At 35.7% G+C, this 19,937-nt stretch overlaps 1 protein-coding gene across 4 annotated transcripts in view; it reads right to left on the reverse strand.

Moving 5' to 3' along the window:
- CTNNA2 (catenin alpha 2) overlaps nt 1-19,937 on the reverse strand; it is a 1,154,891-nt gene that overhangs the window by 1,127,514 nt on the left and 7,440 nt on the right. Inside the window, exon 1 of one of the 4 annotated variants that reach the window (XM_030921678.1) lies at nt 16,911-17,031. The exons of the other annotated variants lie outside the window; for them this stretch is intronic. Coding sequence (XP_030777538.1) covers nt 16,911-17,007 — 97 coding nt within the window. The 5' untranslated portion in view covers nt 17,008-17,031. Of the gene's footprint in view, nt 1-16,910; nt 17,032-19,937 lie in introns of those variants that run through there. 4 annotated transcript variants of the gene reach the window in all.

The raw sequence follows: 19,937 nt of genomic DNA on the forward strand, positions 1-19,937 counted from the left end.
AAATACCCCCCAAAAAGGAACACTAAGCAGGAGCTCTAAATATGCTGTCATTAACCAGGTAAAGAAGGGCAGAAGCTAGAAATGTGGAGCCCCCCTAGTTTCCATTTTCCCCAGTAAATGAGGTCAGCCTCATTTATTGATGTGGAAGTGGAAAGACAGATAGTTCTGGTCCACAAGAGTCTTTCAAACACTGACAGGCTTGAGGTGACCAGAAAGGAAAATGAGATCACAGGATTCAACAACTGAGGGCAAACACAGTCCCAGCTGGGGGTAAAAGTAGCATTTCCAAACCTCCCTGTTCCTGTTTCTCCAATAATAAAGGCACCCATTATTTATCACAATATAAAGATAAAATCAGAGCTATTTACAAGTAACACTGTATCTGAAAGAGGGACTCATGCAATGGCTGAATTCTTTGAGCTGCTAGAATTCACATTACTGCTTCCAAGGGCCTCATACAGTCAATAAGGTTTACAGTGATTTAGCCTTCATGACTTTATTCAAAGGACCCAAGACCACAGATATCACCTTCTATCACTTCCAGCATTTTCAATGGCCTTCTCAAGGCCTTTCACACTTTCTAAACACACTCCTGATGTGGGAAGGACAATAGAAGCCACGAGGAAAGTAAAAGTTTGAACAATTATGAGTAGATCAGAAAGGTTACTTCCTGCCATTTGCATGCCTTACTCCTATTAATATATTTCCCCATAGTGTTGGTTCTGTTTTTTTAATAACAGCACAACACTGCTGACTCACATTCACCATATGGTCCTCTTGGACTCCCAGGTCTCTGTCTGCTGTACTTGTGCCTGCCTAGCTAGTCTTTTCTTAACCATTATCTGTGCAATTATTTGGATGTTTTCATACCAAAGAAAAGCTTGGATTTATCCTTACTGATCTTGATCTTGATTTTGATTTAAGCAGATCACTTCTCTAGGTTATTCCATTCTCAAGTATGCTGCCCTCGTTCAGGTCTTCACAAGACCTCACCTGACTTGCTGTAAGAGACTCCTAATTGATTTATCTGCCACCACCTTTCCCAATTATGATCTTCTGTTTGCACAGTCATCATATCATGCTTCAGACATTTGAGCACACTAATCAGACAGCTCACCCCTGGAATAGAAATAAAGCTCAAATCTCTCAGAATAGCATTTAAGACCATACAAAATCTGTTCCCAGCCTTCTTCCAACCAAACTCTGACCCCATGTGATTTAAATATCAACCACACATTCCTACTCACTTCTCAGTAATATTCTCTGAGCTCCCCTACTTTGGGTCATGCTCTCCATTCCTATAGAATGTTACCATTTCCAGCCCTACCTGCTATTTCCACTCTTAAAATCTGCTTGATAGCAAGGCCATATCTCTGGATTTTCCCCATTCTCCCCATCCAACATGTCTCTCCGTCCTCTATGCTTCCACAGTATTTTGTATCACTATTACAATCCAGTAATTCCTCAACAATTCTAAGGATAACCAAACACCATGTTTGCAATAACCAAGGCTGGCATGTTCAAGTTCTCAACAACAACAACAATAAGTAAATAAAGGAAGGATTAGAGAAAAAATCATAATAGCTTTAGTCTATAAAATACAGTCAGTATCAGTATAAGGTTTTTCAAAGACACTTGTTTCTGATATATTGTGGTTAAAAGTATACCCTGATAAGCTTTTTTTTTTTTCAAGGAATCATCTTTATTACTAATGCCGCAGCATAATTCTTCCAGAAGCTTATATGTTCACAATATTTATTAATAGGTTACAGAATTTGAAACAAGTTTAAGTTTGTGTTTTTTCTTTGTTTTTTTACAAACTATCTTACTGTTTTAAAACATGTTTTTGTGATCCTAGTCTTACTCCTCTACATTGAGTAAATGGAGTTTAAATAGATCTTCCCTCTCTTGGAATGAACATGGTCACCATTTTTTCTTCCAAAAGTAGAATCAGTAATTTTCATATTTGCTAAATGAAGGAAACTGAAGTCATGCATATGTAAAATGATGTTAGATTTTTAATTTGGGGTATAAAATTATAAAACCCAAATGTCCAAAACCATAGATCGCGAGGGGCTACTGGTATCCAGAAAGTTGTATGCATAACTTTCTCTTGAAAAAAAGGCATAGCAATTCAAGAAATGTGTGCTAAACAAAATTATGTTTTTCTAGGATGCAAATGTAACTGACACGGTATTTATGGTCTAAAGGTAAAAGTGGTTCTGATGGTTTCTGCATTCTATTTTCATATGGTGTGGGTGGCAAGCAGCCTTTGCTACTGGGTGAACCCTTGAATTTGAGCAAGAATTAAAACTGATTATCAAGACTGATTTGGCTCCTAAGGGGAAAATACCTTAACTGTTCTGCAAGGAAGCCAGTCCTCTCCTAAAGTTGGGTTTCCCTAAGGTCATATACATGACACCTCTCACCATAATTGGAAAATGCAAAAAAATAAACACCCAAAATATAGACACTGGCAGCATAAGAACAAAGGGATAAAAGAATTAAATGTGATGCAAGAACATGGGAAAGGGCATGAAAGGATAGGAGTGCAGGAACTGGTGATGAGCAGAGCATTCTGAGACAAGAAATGTTAAAATCCCAGTGTAGCAGAAATCTAGAGGGAAGCGTTTGCTTGTAGGCTCATGAACATTTGATTCAAGGGCTTGTTAATTTCTAGAAATGGTGGTCATTACATAACAAGGCAGACTGGTGGATCAGGCAGGTCTAATCAGTCAGTTAAGCAGTCATTTTCTCAATTCAACAACAGAACGTTCTTCCATGGGGGGTGGTTTAAGCCCTCCACATGCAAATAAAAAGGGGAGAAACACTGAGGAGAGAACAAGCAATTTTGCAAACAGTGGCAAGTGAGGTGAGCAACATGAGAGCCTCGAGTGAAGAACAAAAGGCAAACAGTTAAACCAAGAGACACAGATGTAAGTACAGTAAAATCCATGGGGAGGTGCAGGTGGGCGGATTGTCTGAGCTCAGGAGTTCGAGACCAGCCTTGGCAACACAGTGAAACCCCATCTCTACTAAAATACAAAATGTTAGCTGGGCGTGGCAGCATGCACTTGTAATCCCAGCTACTCGGGAGGCTGAGGCAGGAGAATTGTTTGAACCCGGGAGGCAGAGGTTGCAGTGAGTGAACCAAGATCGTGCCACTGCACTCCAGCCTTGGTGACACAGCAAGACTCCTTCTCAAAAAAACAAACAAACAAACAACAACAACAACAACAACAAAAAAAAAAAAAAAACAGAAAAAGAAAAAGAAAAGAAAAGAAAAAAGAATCCATGGTGAAATGTGAGGAGAGTGGAGTAGGGGATGAGCTCAAAGCAAACGCATGCATGTATCCCACCCTGAACACACACACACACACACACACACACACACACTTATTTAGAGATATTTAGGTGTATATATGCTAACTTAGGAAACTTTAGAAGACCTTGTTATAATGATATTATTAGTCAAAAAATATTTAAGCCACAGTTTTGCAATTTTAAGATTGTACTACTGGTATCTGGAGTAACTGAATCTCTGGAGGTTACTTGCCATTTCATTATGAAGCTGTACACTATTAGCTAGGATGGTCAACTGGAGAATTAACCTGAATGTGCCTATACTTTTCCTACCAATCTGGATTATGACAAACCATACAGCTTGCACCTTAATAGAGATAGATATATGATCAGAATCAACCAAAGAGAGATCATGCTCTCACCTCACTACACGACTCAGCTCTTGACAAATTAAGAAAACCTAGCCACTTGGGAAAGTGAGGCTGGCAGTGTGAATCTAGGTATGGCTTTCTTTGTATATCTCTGACTTTTTGGCAACTTCTCTTCCCCTTTCAGCAGACCCCAATCAGTGACTCATTACCTTGACCCAATCTTCCCTGCTGTGACCCCTCTGAAAATTACCTGTCTACGTTGTGTCCCTTCAAGAAGCTTGGGTACCATCTAGTTAACTTAAAAATGTCAAAATCAGAAAAGAGCTTGAGAGCTGTTCACGTATATGTCCACTGAAACATTTCACAAACATTAGTGATATTTAATGGCAAGGCAGATCTAATCATGGTAATTGGGCTGGTATTTTTTTCAACTCTTCAACAGAGCTGACAATGTGCAGCTATGCAAGAGCCTTGAAGATACAAAAATCTTAACTATCTCCCTGCCGTTATCTTTAATTCTTTCTGGGAATACCCTCTAAGCACCTTGATTTTCCTTCCCCTTCATATTTGACCAGTCCCTGAAAGCTAAAATTCTGATAGCATTCATACCTGAAAAAACATTATATATATATATGTATATATAGATATAGATATAGATAGATATATATGATTATGTAATTACATATCCAATGTGATAGTAATGACAAATATAAGAATAAATGATTTTGAAGGGCATAATTGTTTTAAATGCCAAGTTTTACATTCTACTTATTATAATTTCTAAATTTATTTTTCCTGATTATAAAAGCAAAATGTGGGCCGGGCACAGTGGCTCACCCCTGTAAAAGGAGGCGAGGCACTTTGGGAGGCCGAGGCAGGTGGATCACGAGGTCAGGAGTTCAAGACCAGCCTGGCCAACATGGTGAAACCCTGTCTCTACCAAAAATACAAAAATTAGCCGGACGTGGTGGTGGGTGCCTATAATCCCAGCTATAGGAGGCTGAGGCAGGAGAATCACCTGAACCCAGGAGGGGAAGGTTGCAGTGAGCCAAGATTGCACCACTGCACTCCAGCCAAGGCGACAGTCTGAAAAAAAAAAAAAAAAAAAAAAAGCAAAATATGTTCATCGAAAAATCGTTTATTCATTTTTCCAAAAGAAGTATTTAGGGCTTTTTATTGACTATATATAAGAGCTCATTAACCATTAAACAGATTAAGATTTTGTCCATCACATATTAAAATTTTCTGTATGAACAGTTTATCTCTTTATTTTACCCCCTTTTAAAGTAATTTCTTAAAAATTACATCATACTTAATCTATTAGTTGTTTACTTTAAAATTTCTTCCTTTTTTATGCTTGGAAAGCGTAATATCAATATCAAATTAAATAGTCATGTATATTTCTTTCTACTTGTTTTGCAGGAGTTTTTTTTCCGCCCTTCTTACCAACTGATTGGCTAGTGTATTTTACCCCCTTTTAAAGTATTTTTTTAGAAATTATGTCATATTTAATCTATTAGTTGTTTACTTTTAAATTTCTTCCTTGTTATGCTTGTTATCTATTTGTTTTGTAGGAGTTTTTTTCACCCATCTTACCAACTAATTGGTTATAACAATATTAAAAGCAAAAATCAGAAATGAAAACATATTTATCCAGAACTTGACATATTTGAAAGGGAAGCCAATGATCACACAAATAGAAAGCTATATAAAACACAGCTGAAGTTATCACAAAGTCAAGAAAGATGTTGTATTTCAGAAACTGGAGACAACAAGCACAATATCAAAAATGAAAAACAGGAACTCACGAGAAAATACACTACCAATACTAGAATAAATATATCTGTATCTAGGTGATCATGGCTTAACAGTAGCAAAAAATTATCTATAAATCATTTTTTATAATAAACTAATGTTCATCTACCTCAGCTCTATGAGGCTTACAGGGAAAAAAAACTGTTCACAAGTTTTCATTTTAAGATAATTAAATTGAAAAAGAATACCTATTATGAGCATGACAGAGAAGGAACTAGATATAATTAAATACTGCAAGAAGCTATATAAACTTATCCTAGCGTTATAGCAAACAATATGGCCATAATCACTAGAGCCTTCAACTCGGTATCTATACTCTTAGGATCTTCAAACTCAGTTTTTAATAGAAAGTAATGTGCTCAAAGGTGTTCATTTCTAAACTATTTACAAATAAAAGCTAAAAATAATAAAAATGTTTAAACACGCAATAAAATGCAGCCATAAAATAATTACTAAATACAGATAACAATTGGGAACTATGACTTTTTTAAATGACATAAAATCATATGTATTCTATAACTACAACCATGTTGAAAATGAATATAAACAAGCCTGAAAAGAAACACAGAAATGCAAACAACATACATCACAATTTTGACAAGAAGGATAACATTTCTCTTTTTCGAAAAATGTCCTTAGTTATAATATCATTTGTGCAGCAAACATAGTTGACAAAAAGCTTTATAAAGGCTCAGATCAGTATTTCCTCTGGTGGATTCTGCAGGAAGCCAGTTGCTATTCCAGCAAGGCCGGGCAGGAAAGGGCAGATTGGTAGAGAGGTTTTGTGTCAAATGAATGTAGGATATATGGATATACGATATTTAAGTGTAGTTTAATTGTGTTTTGTTGTTTCCTCCTTGGGCTATTTGTTTGTTTGCCTGTTTAATGGCAGAGACTCTCAGACACTATTTTAGAAGAAAAAGCATTTTTCTTTTTAGAAGAAAAATCATTTTCTTCTAAAGAAAAATCATTTTCTTCTAAAATGACTTTTTAGAAGAAAAGTCATTTCCCAAGTTTACCCGTAAACCAAACTTGATCGATAAAGCATTGCTTAGGACTAGTATCCCACAAAAGGTGCTCCTCTAGATCTCTGAATCCATTAGGAACATGTGCCATTATTAAGATCTCAATCAGTTTAGGGGCCACTTGTGTCTCTCATCATCTATAACATAATTACAAAATTTTATATTATTTAATATACTCTGGTTAGTTGATAAAATGCAACCCATGGGAACTCAGTGTGTTTTTTCTAAGTCTCAAAGAATGTTATAATATACTTTTAGATACTGTGAAATTGATATTTCCAAACATACCAAATTTTCTATAAACTACCACTCACTTCATGTTTTCAAAGTTAATATATTGAAACTGAATACATTTACTGAATACCTGTATTTACTGACCATATGCTAAATTCTGTGATATACATTGTAAGGTATACTTAGATGAATAAAGCTTATCCCTGCTTTAAAGACATTCTCAGTCAAGAGTGCAGGTTATGTAGTGGGTGTGGAGCCAGGACAACAAATACAGCAATAACTCTAAGAAAAGGTGTAACAAAAATGGGGAACAAATAAAGGTATACAGCAGTAAGGAGGACAGTAAGATGGAAGCATTTTAAGGGATCAGATACAGATTCATCAAGGAGGGAGACTGCATATTAGATGGACTTAAATGACATGTAGAAGGTCTCCTAGGTAGACAACAAAAAATGAGTCCAAGGTGCCCTTGAAAAAGAGCCAGGGGTATGTTGGAGAGGAATGTTTCAGACTTGTCAGGGAACAGGGAAGAGGGTCCCCTTAGAGGAGCATGATAATGTCTTTTTGGAATAGGAGCTATGAGCTTGAGTCTGGAACATAGGACTCATGAGTGGTAGGCTAAGGCACTTAGAGTTAATTAGGCAGCCAGAGAAACACACTGAATGCTTTTTCAGCAAGAAGATTAGAACTTCAAAAATTAATCGGGTGCAGGTGCATCCAGATTAGGGGTTTCAGCACTGGAGAAATGACACTCAGGAACACAGACAGAAAGACAGAGACAGAGACTGAGAGAGCAGATTAAATTCTGTGATGAGAGGACAGTACAGAATTAAGCAGCAGCTTGAAGGTTTTTGGATGGTTCAAAAATATGTCATTCAAAAATACATCAACGAGAAAAACAGAGAGATTAGAAAGTTCATTTGTCAATAATAGCCAATGATGGTGAAAGAAAAATCAATTAGTTAATCAGAAGAATGCATTCAGGAAGAAAATTTTTAAAGTATTAAAGCACATTCAATGAATCCACCTACGCCCATCTCTAAATTTTAATTCAATCACAGTAGTACTATTGCAAAATAGCATAATTATAATATACATTTGGGACATAGGCTAGAAGGAAATAAGAAAAGTGAATACTCTCTTTCACCTCCTAAATTCACAGGGGTGAGAGTCTTCACAAAGCTTATTTAAACATCTCATGAAGTCACTCTCCTAATGAGTAGTACAGAATTACTTTCTAGGGATAGAGTCCATCCCTGTAACTTTATTTTCTGACACCAAGAGGGCTGAGAGAGCCACATTACTTTATCCATTAACCCTGTCTGTTTAAAAAAAAAATGTGGAACAGAAATTAGTCAGTTCAGCATCTTCCAGCATACCACAAAATAATGGTAGAATTCTTGAGACTGGAGAAGTCAATTTACCAAACCAGCATCTGTGACAGAGTTCAGGAAAACTCTTTAGGCCTTCTCGATAACATTATTCATATGGAGGATTTATTTTTAAAAATATTTACTAATGGCTGGGTGCGGTGGCTCATGTCTGTAATCCCAGAACTTTGGGAGGCCAAGGAGGGCAGATCACAAGGTCAGGAGTTCGAGACCAGACTGGCCAACATGGTGAAACCTCATTTCTACTAAAAGTACAAAAATTAGGTGCCCATTGGGGCGTAAGCCTGTAATCCCAGCGACTCAGGAACCAGAGGCAGGAGAATCGCTTGAACCTGGGAGATGGAAGTTGCAGTGAGCCGAGACCACACCATTGCACTCCAACCTGGGCAACAGAGTGAGACTCCATCTCAAAAAAAAAAAAAAAAATTCCTAACATCATTTTAGCCACTCATGTCATCTTTACAAATCCAATGACACCTCTGTGTGCATCTTTTGTGTCAATGCTTACACACTTTGCCTATTTTGGACCTTAAGCGAAAGTTTTTGGACACCCTGCTGTGTATTATTGCAGGCATAAAACAAGTGTGCAAGGAGACTGTTTCCGTTGCTATGGAAATATTTAATTTCCTAATTAGTTGGTATATAAATGCCAAACCATAGCATTTGATTATTTCTGAAGTTTGGCAACAAAGTCTATTGTTCATGTCTGAGGACAAAGTCTCTATGTTTTCAACACTTTTATTCAAAGTAAGAATTAAGAACTTAAACTGTCTGGCATTTTAATGCTTACAAATTGATTCGCTGCACATGAGAGAAATGAAAGAATAAATCAAGAAACATATGTAAGTCATTTATTCTTCCCCTCAAGCTATATATATATATGTGTGTGTGTGTATATATATATGAGCATATCTATTTACTAATAAATAAAAACTAGAGGTGGCATTTCCCTTACAAAATAATTTCTTTAAATCATAACTTCTCTAGTGGTTATAATTACAAAGTGAGATTTTAGCAATCCATTTACTATATAAAGCAAAACATAATTGACATCTTCTTTCCTCCCCTCCATCAATTTTTTTTCTAATCTGGGCTTTGCAATAAGGCAAGAAAGAATATAAAGTATTCAGATGAAGCACAAAGTTTTAAAAAGTGTTAACATTCTAAAACCCATTTCTGTCTACCTACTCTTAGGAAACTAATTCACCAATGAACTCCCTATGCTGAATGTTCTCCTGTGCTCAAACTGCTCCACTTAAAACAAAGCACACTAAACTAAACCTTCTCTTTATGCTTCCCTCTCGCTTGCCTTTCAGCATCCAAGTCTGCTAAACATCTTTGGAAACATACAACATATAATTTCTCTGTTACACTGACTCTTTAATACTATCAGGTTTCTGAGGTGACCCCTTGACTGAAACTACTCTGGCAAAGATTAAGTGAGATCCACTTCTTACTCAACAAATACAGTGGCCTCTAGTGGCCTCTCTTTAGTCTTTAACCTCCCTGAGCTGTGCAACAACATCTGATGATCACCTTTCCTGCCTGGAAACAATGGAAACTTGGGAAATTCTTCCTTCACACCTTAAGGAAAAAAAAAAGGCAACCAATGAGGCACTTGCCTCCCCCTTCTCCAGTCTTCCCTATTCAGATTGTGCAGTGTGAAAACTAGAAATGGTTTGTCAGTAAAGAGATGTGTTTCCTTTTTATCGATAAACTATTTCTGCTAGTTGTATGGACAGTAACAGTAAAATACCTTTGTTTTGCTGGAGAAGTGAGGCATCCTGTTAACAAGAAATGCTGCTTTTTTGTTCTTTAACTGAAAGCATATTTTTCACAAACCACTAAACCCATAAGAGTTACAGTTTAGTTTAGCAAGCTTCATTTGTAAAATGTTACCCACGCCAATAATCGATTCGTGTAGTAAGATAAAGAATGTAGCTGGAAGGAAAATTCTGCTGGCTTAAATACCAGAAATCAGTATGAAGAGAAATCAAACCTAACCTCCCACCACAGAAAGCCTCCAGAGCAGACCACAAAGTGGTCATGGGTCATTGTTTGACTCCTGATCTGAGCAGCTTCCACAGTCTCTTCTCATCACCAGCAGAGCTCCAGTGGCTCCTGAGACCAGGCTGCACAACTGCTGTAATTTTAGAGCTACCGAGAAGCTACAAACCCAGTCCAGCGAGGAGCGTCCCGGTTTAGGCTTTATTATCTGCTTGAGTCATTTCTTACCCTTCCTTTCTCTTGTTGACTGTCATAACCCAGAGACCTCATGGCTGGAAGCAGTAATCAGATGCAAGATTTGGTCTTATAACTGCCTCTCTTTGCTTATGTATGTTCTGGCTAAAAATCCAAACCGAAAGCTAAAAGTAGAAGTAACATTTTTCTTTTCCAAGTGTGTTTTCTTTTGCATTTTGCTGACTTTCTTGACTTCAGAGGTAAATACCCTCATGTGATTCCTCTCTTTCTTTCCCATTAAATGTTTTTCATTATTTGTCACTTAGGCAGTGGTATTCCTGTGGATGCAGATCCCATACTTATAATGCTTTATGCAACTGTAGGGCATTTCATCTACTTCCACAGCTATAACTATCACCTCCTGTTTCACTCTAAAATTTCTAATTTGAATACCAACAGCTCAGAAGTCAAGACCTTATTCCTAAATGTCTATTGAAGACTTGCATCTGGAAGTCCTGTAAGCTCTTCATATTTTACATCATCAAAAGTAAACATCAGCTAACTCCTAAATCATGTTTCACACAAGAAGACGTGATAACATTCACAGTTAGCCTTGTCTTTGCCTTTGTCCTGAATCTCATATTTAGATGGTTCCTAAGTCTTCTCGCTTCTATATAACCAGTCCTGTTGTCTCCTTCCTTACCACCTCCTCATGCCTCATCCCTCCGCTAAGTACTATGGCAACTGCAGAATCTGTTGAGCCTTAAATTTACACTGACATTCCTACCTTCATGCTTTCCCCTCAACCTGGAATGCTATTTCCTAATTTATCTTTATAGGAAACTTTTACATGTTCTTCAAGTTCCTATTGAAATGTATTGAAATGTGAATCTTCTTGACCTTTGTCTAATTCTGTTTTACTTTAAACACTCCTTCATCACTGCTATCTATAACTTCCGATATAACTCTACTCCATGTCATATTCTTCAGTTTGTTCATGGGTCGCACTTTCACACCATATACCATTGGATGACCTAAGGGTAGAAACCATGTCTTACCTATCTTGGTATCACCAATAGAGTACCTTACCTAAGAAAGGCAATTAAGAAATGCCTTTTCAGCTATATTATGGCTAGATATAAATATAATTAAATGTCATTTTCAAAGTAAAGAAATATTCATTTTTGTGATATGACCATAGTACAATTTTACTCCACAATGTGAATTGGCTTTAAGTTCAACTCTAGTGAGAAAATATATGATTTAATATTATGACAAGGAGTAACTTCTACATTCCAAATGGAAAAACAAATAAAATCACAATTATTGGATTTGTCTGCCTTACATTATAGGCATAATTCATATGCAATATTTACCATTTTAAAGTGTACAATTCAGTGGATATTTTATAGTATATGCACAAACAGTATGTGCAACCATCACCATTACCTAATTCCAGAATTTGCATCATCTCAAAAGGAAAACTCCCAGTCTGGGCAACACAGCAAGACCTTGTCTCTACAAAAAATAATAATAATAATCAGCCAAGCATGGTGGCACACACCTATAATCCCAGCTACTGGGGAGGCCAAGGGGAGAGGATCGTGTGTGCCTACGAGTTCAAGCTGCAGTAAGCTATGATTGCACCACTGCACTTAACCTGGGCAACAGAGTGAGACCCTGTCTCCCATGTCTCCAAAAAAAAAAAAAAAAAAGTGCACCCACTAGCTAGCATTCATTCTTCATTCCTCCTTTCTCCCAACCCCTGACAATCACTAGTTTTTGTCTACATAGATTGGCAAATTCTGGACATTTTATATAAATTCAGTCAAACAATACGCGACATTTTGTGCCTGGCTTTCTTTCACTTCACACAATATCTTCAAGGTTATCCATGTTTCACGTGTATCAGTACTTTTTCCTATTTATGGTGCAATATCATCCCATTGTATAAATATACCTTATTTTGTGTGCCCATTCTCCAATTAATAGGCATCAGATTTTTCAACTTTTTGGCTATAATAAATAATGTTGCTATGGATATAAATGTACAGAGTTTGGTGTGGACATATGTTTTTGCTGCTCTTCAATACATATCTAAGAATAGAATTGTTGGGTCATAAGGAAATTTTATATTTAACTTTTTGAGGAACTACCAAACTGTTTTCCAAATTAGCTGCACCATTTTATATTTCCCCTTAAATTTACACTGATATTTCCACCTTCACGTATAAGGATTCTAATTTCCCCACATTCCCTAGCAACATTTGTTATTAATGTTCCTTTTTTTTTTTTTTTTTTTTTTGAGATGGAGTCTCTCTCTGTTGCCCAGCTAGAATGCAGTGGCACCATCTTGGCTCACTGCAGCCTCCATCTCCTGGGTTCAAGCAAGACTCCCGAGTACCTGGGATTACAGGCACCCGCCACCTCACCCAGCTAATTTTTATAATTTCGGTAGAGATAGGGTTTCACCATGTTGACCAGGATGGTCTCAATCTCCTGACCTTGTGATCCACTTGCCTCACTCTCCCAATGCTGGGATTACAGGCATAAGCCACCGTGCCTGGCCTAACATTCCTTTTTATTAGAACCAGTCTAGTAGGTGTGAATTCATATTTCATTGCAGTTTTGATGTGCATTCACTTGATGATGCTGAGCATCTCTTCATGTGCTTATTTGCCATTTGTATATCTTCTTTGGAGAAATGTCTATTCTAGTCCTTTGTCTATTTTTAAATGTAGGTATTATTTTTATTATTAACTTATAATAGTTCTTTATATATTTTGAAGAATAGATTCTTGTTGATATGTTTTGTAAATACGTTCTCCCGTTCTGTGGGCTGTCTTTGCATTTTCCTGATGGTGTCCTTTGATGCATAAAGGTTTTTAATTTTGATGAAGTCCAATTTACATTATTTTTCTTTTACTGCTCGTGCTTTGGGTGTCATATCTAAAAATCTACTGCCTAATCCAAGAAACCAATGCCTAATCCAAGGTCACTAAGATTTACACCTATATTTTCTTCCAAGAGTTTCACAGTTAGCTCTCATACTTAGGTCTATAATGCATACTGAAGTCTACCATTAATTTTTGTATTTGGGAGAAGATACAAATTCATCATTTTCATGTAAATGTTTATTCATTTGTCTCAGCACCATTTGTTTAAAAAACTATTCTTTCCCCCATTAAATTGTCTTGTCACCCTTGTTGAAAAATCAATTAACCATAAATATATGGGTTTATTTCTAAATGCTCAATTCTATTCCAGTAAAATAAATGTCTACGCTTATGTTAATACCACTTAGTCTTGATTATTACACTTTTGCAGTAAGTTTTGATATTAAGTGTGTCTTCCAACTTTGTTCATCTTTTTTAAGATTGTTTTAGACTATTCTTATTTATAAATGAGTTTTAGAATGAGCATAACAATTTCTGCAAAAGAAAAAAGGAAGCTGGGATTTTCACAGCAATAGCATGGAATCTCTAGATCAATTTGTCTAATTAATATTAAGTCTTCTCATTTGTGAGCATGCATATATTTCAATATTTTAAGTCTTCTTTAAATTCTTTTAATGATATTTTGTAGCCTTTAGTATCTTCACTAAGGATTTGCATTTTCTGGAGTGAAAGACAAATAGTAACAGTATAGATTGTTTTATAATTATAATAAAGTATAAAAATAAAAGCTATTTAAAGTTAGCATACCAGTTGAAACATTTTATAATGCCACTTATAAGTTTGATATAAAATATTTTAAATTCATACTCAAAAAGGAGTATTTATTTCATATGGTATTAACTTGCCTTGGTTAAGAACAACTCTGCAACTGTAAGATAAAATGAGCAACAATAAAATGTATACACCTGGATTTAAGAGGGCAGCTATTCATAACAGCAACAGCAAACAAAAAATTATTTCCAAAGGCAACCAGTCATCACGAAAATTTCATCAAATAGACAGAAGCATCTCAAATTATTCAAGCAAACTAGAACAGAAAACAGCTACATGTTGTTAACTGATAGTTTTATTCAAACTTATCTTAGTATTACTTTAACTCATTTTTATGGTATAATTCTTTAAGAAAAGACAGCTAACCAGATTTTTAAACTAGATTCAGTGATTCAGCACTAATAAAAGTCTCTTGCAATATATTAAGCATGACTTACCACTTGCTACTATTTTCACATACACAGTCAATACTCTACAAAGCGAAATGCCTGTTTTCAACAGTAAAAATTATATCATCTACTTAAACTAACTTATTAGGTTGGTATGAAAGTAATTGAGGTTTTTGCCATTACTTTTAATAATGTAATGTAATAATGTAATGTAAAAGCAATCTTGCCATTACCTTTAATGGAAAAAACAGCAATTACTTTTGCACCAACCTAACAGAATGGATCACAGGGTTTTAAGGTGATGGGTTCATTAATGATAAATCAATACTGATATGCATGCACAAAGACTAGACCAGATGAACAATTACAATTCAAGGCAATTAGCCTATTTTCTCAATTTGCATAATCAGTGAAAGGTTTTCATTCAAAATAACCATTTTCCTGATTTGAAAAATCATGAAAATACTACCCAAGTTAAGCTTCCTCTCGAGTTTGAATAAGAAGATCTTACTGCCAAAACGTAAAATTCTGGGTAACAACTGGAAAACGACTGTAAAAGCTTCTTAGTGCTACTGTATTGGCTATTGTATCAAAACGGACACATTTCTAACAAACAATGCTGGATGTGGAATGAAGGTCTTGTATTAGCACAACAGCTTCAATATGCAAATGATGATAAAATATTTTAAAAATCAGATATCCAAAGAATAAAGTCACTTAGATAAATAAAAAAGTTTACTATCACAGGCATTAGCATAATCAAACATATTGTCACCATCACTAGATCATTATTCACTCAACTCTACCCAAGATATAGAAAAGACATGGCCCATGCCTTTGAATGGCATACAAAAAAACACCATGGAATACTGAGAAACATCTATAAAAATGCCAAGTAAATTTCTGGAAGTGAGTATATGAAATTCATGTACACACTATGCTTATTCCAAAGGGAAAGATTCACAAATGTACTGATATTGGTATAAATATACTTAGGTTACCATGGAAAAGAGAGATATTGAGAATAATTTTAAAAGCAAAAAAGGTGTGTTTGGAGCACAGTATAGACAGTGTATTTCCAACCTGAAGAGTGCCTCAATTCACACTAAATCTAAGGTAGAAGAAAACAAAATTGTTTAAAATTATAAGACACTAAAATAAAAAGTATGAGTATTATATTTTACCATTTTCATGTAAATAAGCCTTGCAAGTGGTGTGTGTGTGTGTATGTGTATGTGTGTTTTTAAACTATGAACTCTTATCTTAACATACAAAAGAGGTAACACAAATTGATAAGAAAAACACAAGGGCACATTTTTTGAACCAATAAGTATTTCAACAAGGTGACAGGAGACAAAACCAAATGTAAAAATCAAAAAGAATAATTTCTACATCAGCAATAACCTATTAGGAAATATTAAAGAATAAAATCCCTTTCCCAACAGCAACAAAAACTCATACAAGATAGTAATAACACAAAATGAGAAATATTTCCTTCTATAAAGAAGGCTATTTATGTTACTGAAGGACACAAAAAAGACTTGAATAAATAAAGAGACATGTGAATGGGAAGATTATGAATTGAGAGTTGTCACTTCTCCCTCAAAATTATCTTAAATTAAATATAATACTAACTAAAATACAGTGTTGTTTTAAAATTGATAACCCGATTATCATATTCTTCTGAAAATAAAGATGTAAAAATAGAGATGAAACTGGGAGAAAAAACCATCACCTACTGGAAATCATAATAGTAGTTTTAATAGTATATCATTAATTCAGGAATAACAAAAAAAATTATCTATACCCAGAGAATATAATTAAGTCCTTAAATTAAAAAATGAGATAACTAACTCATGCAAAAAAACTTGGAAAACATGAACACACTCATCACAGCAAAGACAAAACATTAGGCCATTAGACAAAAAGCAAATGAAAAGATAATCAACCTCTAGAAATCTGGGAAACAAATTTATATAAAAAAGAAGTATTCTTCTTACCTATTCATTGGTAAACTTTTACAAGTTTAAAATTATCATGTATTGGAAAAGGGTAAAGAAATATGCACTTTCATATTGTTGGTGGAAGGTACTAACAATTGGAAGAGCAATTTGGCACTATTAAAATTTAAAATTCACACACCTTATGACTCAACAATTGCATTTATGAGTTTACCTTTAAAAAATACATTTGTACATGTAGAAAATAAACCTGTATAAGAATGTTCACCTTAGCACTGTTTGAAATAGCATAATAGCATAAACAAACTGAATGTACATGGAAACAAGGATTAAATAAACCATGGTACAACCACACCATAAAATAATAGGCAAGAGTTAAAAAGCAATGGCGTATATATTTTTGTACCAGTGTGGAGATCTCTCTAAACTACATGTAAAGTGAAAATAAAGTACAGAACATCATGTCACCATTTAAGAAAAAAAATTATATGTATATACACAGCTACACGAACCTTGACCTCTATTATTTTGAAACAGTCTCCTGGGGCCCCCAAAATCAATCTTCTGCCCATGCCACAGCCCATATTTAAGGCAGATCAACCCAGACATTTTATCTCTGTAGACAGCCAAAAATTGAATACTTAAATTCCAAAAAAATGCAATGTTACCCAAAAACTAATGTAGAGGAAGAATTTTTATAACGGCAGGAAACACTTAAATGTATTTAGTTGAAAATAATATACAAATTTATATATACCTACTATCTCAGCTGTGCTTAAAAACACCCTCACTATATGATAAACTCAGATATACTCATGTTGGGGGGAGAAATTCACCAAATGTTCACTGAATAGTTGGACTGCAGTGATTTTTATCTTCCAGACTCTTTTTCTTGTTATTTTCTAGATGTTCTACAATGGGCATTTATTACTGTAAGTGCAAAAGACAAAACATGTTCTTTTAGAAACAATGTATCTTCTGTTATTGGATTCTTGAGATACCTCTGTATAGATAATGCCAAAATATTTCTGTACTCCCAGCCTCTCCCCTTCACTCTAGTCTCACTTTTCAGCTACCTACTGAGTAGCTATCAGTGTCCCAGCTTTAGTTCTCCTGAATGTGATTTCTCCACCTCTCCCACTGCTGTGCTCATTGATCCCACCTCCCTGCCAGGCCAGCCCTGTCCCAGTTCCCAGACCAAGACAGGACTGAATCTGAAAGTACTAATACAAGGTCACCTCCCCACTCCACAATCTTATTCCCACCCATTGCTGAAGCAAAGTTGCTGATTCTGTGTCAGCCTGGATTTTTGCCCCACGCTACTGTGGCATCAGTACCACACTGCAGGACACAGTCGATCATTCTGTCTGGTATTAAACTGTTCAGGTACTCATAGCCCCTACTAGACTGTCAACTTATGAGACAAGGCACTGTATCTTAACTCATGTATGGCTCCAGGACTGTATCCCCCAAAACAGTGGTTTCCATAACTTGAAGGAAAGCATTTGATAAATGGCTGTTACATATGACCAGAAATCTGAGGATCTGTTTGAAGATGGAGCGAGCTCAGAGACTTGGTTCAATCAACAAGCATTTATGAAGGAATTACTGTGGGCCCAGCCATGAAACAGGAAAATACTAGAAAAATGGAAGATGCGGCTCCTATCCTTAAGACAGAATCTAGAGTGGTTGAGAACACCTCAGGAAAAAAAGTAGAAAATAATTACTGTTTTGGCTTCTGCCTTAACAAGCAAAACATGAAAATCTTCTTGCCTGAGGTCCTGATTTCACAGATGGGCAAACTGCAATCGAATTTGCCTGCCTGGATTCCAGACTACTGCCAGCACTGACTTTTACTTCCTGTCCCAACTCCATTGGCCCCAGTGTGCTTGGCTTTGCTTGTCACTATTTTTATGCTTGCCCACTTTAAATTGTTCCCTTGGGTCCAGATTCCCTCCCCCTCCAGTTCACGCTCTGGGCTAGGATCTAAATTTTCTCCTTCTTGTGCTACATTGCCCTCCATTACCTGTTTCTGCATACACTCTCTCACAATAAAAAGTTGTGACCACAATCTCAGGTTTATGCTTCAACCTCTTGCCAAAACCTGAGAACAAGGCAGGCCTCTATATCAAATTGTAATAAACACTGCTGCTTACTTACCCAACAATCATTTACCCCTTCCTTATTAGAAGAATTGCTACTCTGTTCATCAATACCCTAACCTTCTCCACCCAGTGAATGCTAATCCCATATGTAGTCCCAGCCGATAAATCCTGATTTAGTCTAAGCCTGTCATTCATGGTATACCCATTCTCCTTGCCATTTACTAGATTGGGAATGCTCATGTGATTCAGTGTTGGCCAGTGACATAAGAGAGAAGTCTGCAGGAGGGTTTTTTGCAAATACCTCCTCCTTCTGCAGGACTAGACACTGCTGCTGCATGACGGTGTACTAGGAACTAAAAAAGTGATCAAAGCACTGGCTGAGAAAGCGGTCAACACACAGACTGAGCACAGACAGGAGAAATGCAGAAAGTAGAAACTAAGCCCAGGTCTCCCATCCTCTGCATTTCTTGTCACTTTTAGAAATCTTTTCCAATGTATTCCCCTTCCTCTGCTGCCAGGTAACATATTAAATATTGCACCTTAAAAGTTATATAAATATACATATATATACACACACACACACACACACACACACACATATATATATATATATATATATATATATGTCAGCAGCTTTGTTCTCTATCTCAAAGGAGTAACTTTCAAATAGGAATGTGATAGATATTTTGGCGGTTTTTAGTTTGAAGCTATTATGAGTAAGCTGTTATTAATTTTCATGCAAAAGTCCTTGTATATATGTTTTCATTTCACCTGGGAGTGGAATTTCTGGATTGTATGGTAAGAGTATTTTTAACATTAAGAGAAACTGCCAAACTGTTTCCCAAAGTATTACATTCCCACCAGCAATGTATGAGTATCATAGTTGCTTCACATTCTCTCCAAAACTTGGTATTGCCAGTCTTTATAATTTAGTCATTTTAGTGTTGGGATAGTGGTATCACATTGTGGTTTTAAATTTAATTATTTTGGTGAATTATAGAGTTAAACACCTTTTCATGTGCTTGTTAGATATTTGTATATTTTCTTGTGTGAAATATCTCTGCACATATTTTGTTCATTTTTTAGACGGATTGCCTGTCTCCTTATTGAGTTGCAAGAGTTCTATACATCGTCTAGATAAAGTCCTTTGTCAAGTATCCAGAGAGAGATATGTAGTTCTAACAAATCTTTTGTCTTTTGAAGAGCAAAACTTCTTTCTTCAACTTTGATAAAGTCTAATACATCTTTTCTTTTAAATTTTATGATTAGTGCTTTTTGGTTCCGAAGGGATCTTTGCCTAATCCAAAATCACAGATTATCTCCTAAATTTTCTTCTAGAAGTTTATATACTCAAAATCATAGATTGATCCCACAAACATTATACTCAACGAAAAAAGGAATATAAAAATGAGTACATATTCTGTGATTCAACCT

Source organism: Rhinopithecus roxellana, chromosome 17 (assembly GCF_007565055.1).
Source record: "Rhinopithecus roxellana isolate Shanxi Qingling chromosome 17, ASM756505v1, whole genome shotgun sequence".
NCBI lineage: Eukaryota > Metazoa > Chordata > Mammalia > Primates > Cercopithecidae > Rhinopithecus > Rhinopithecus roxellana.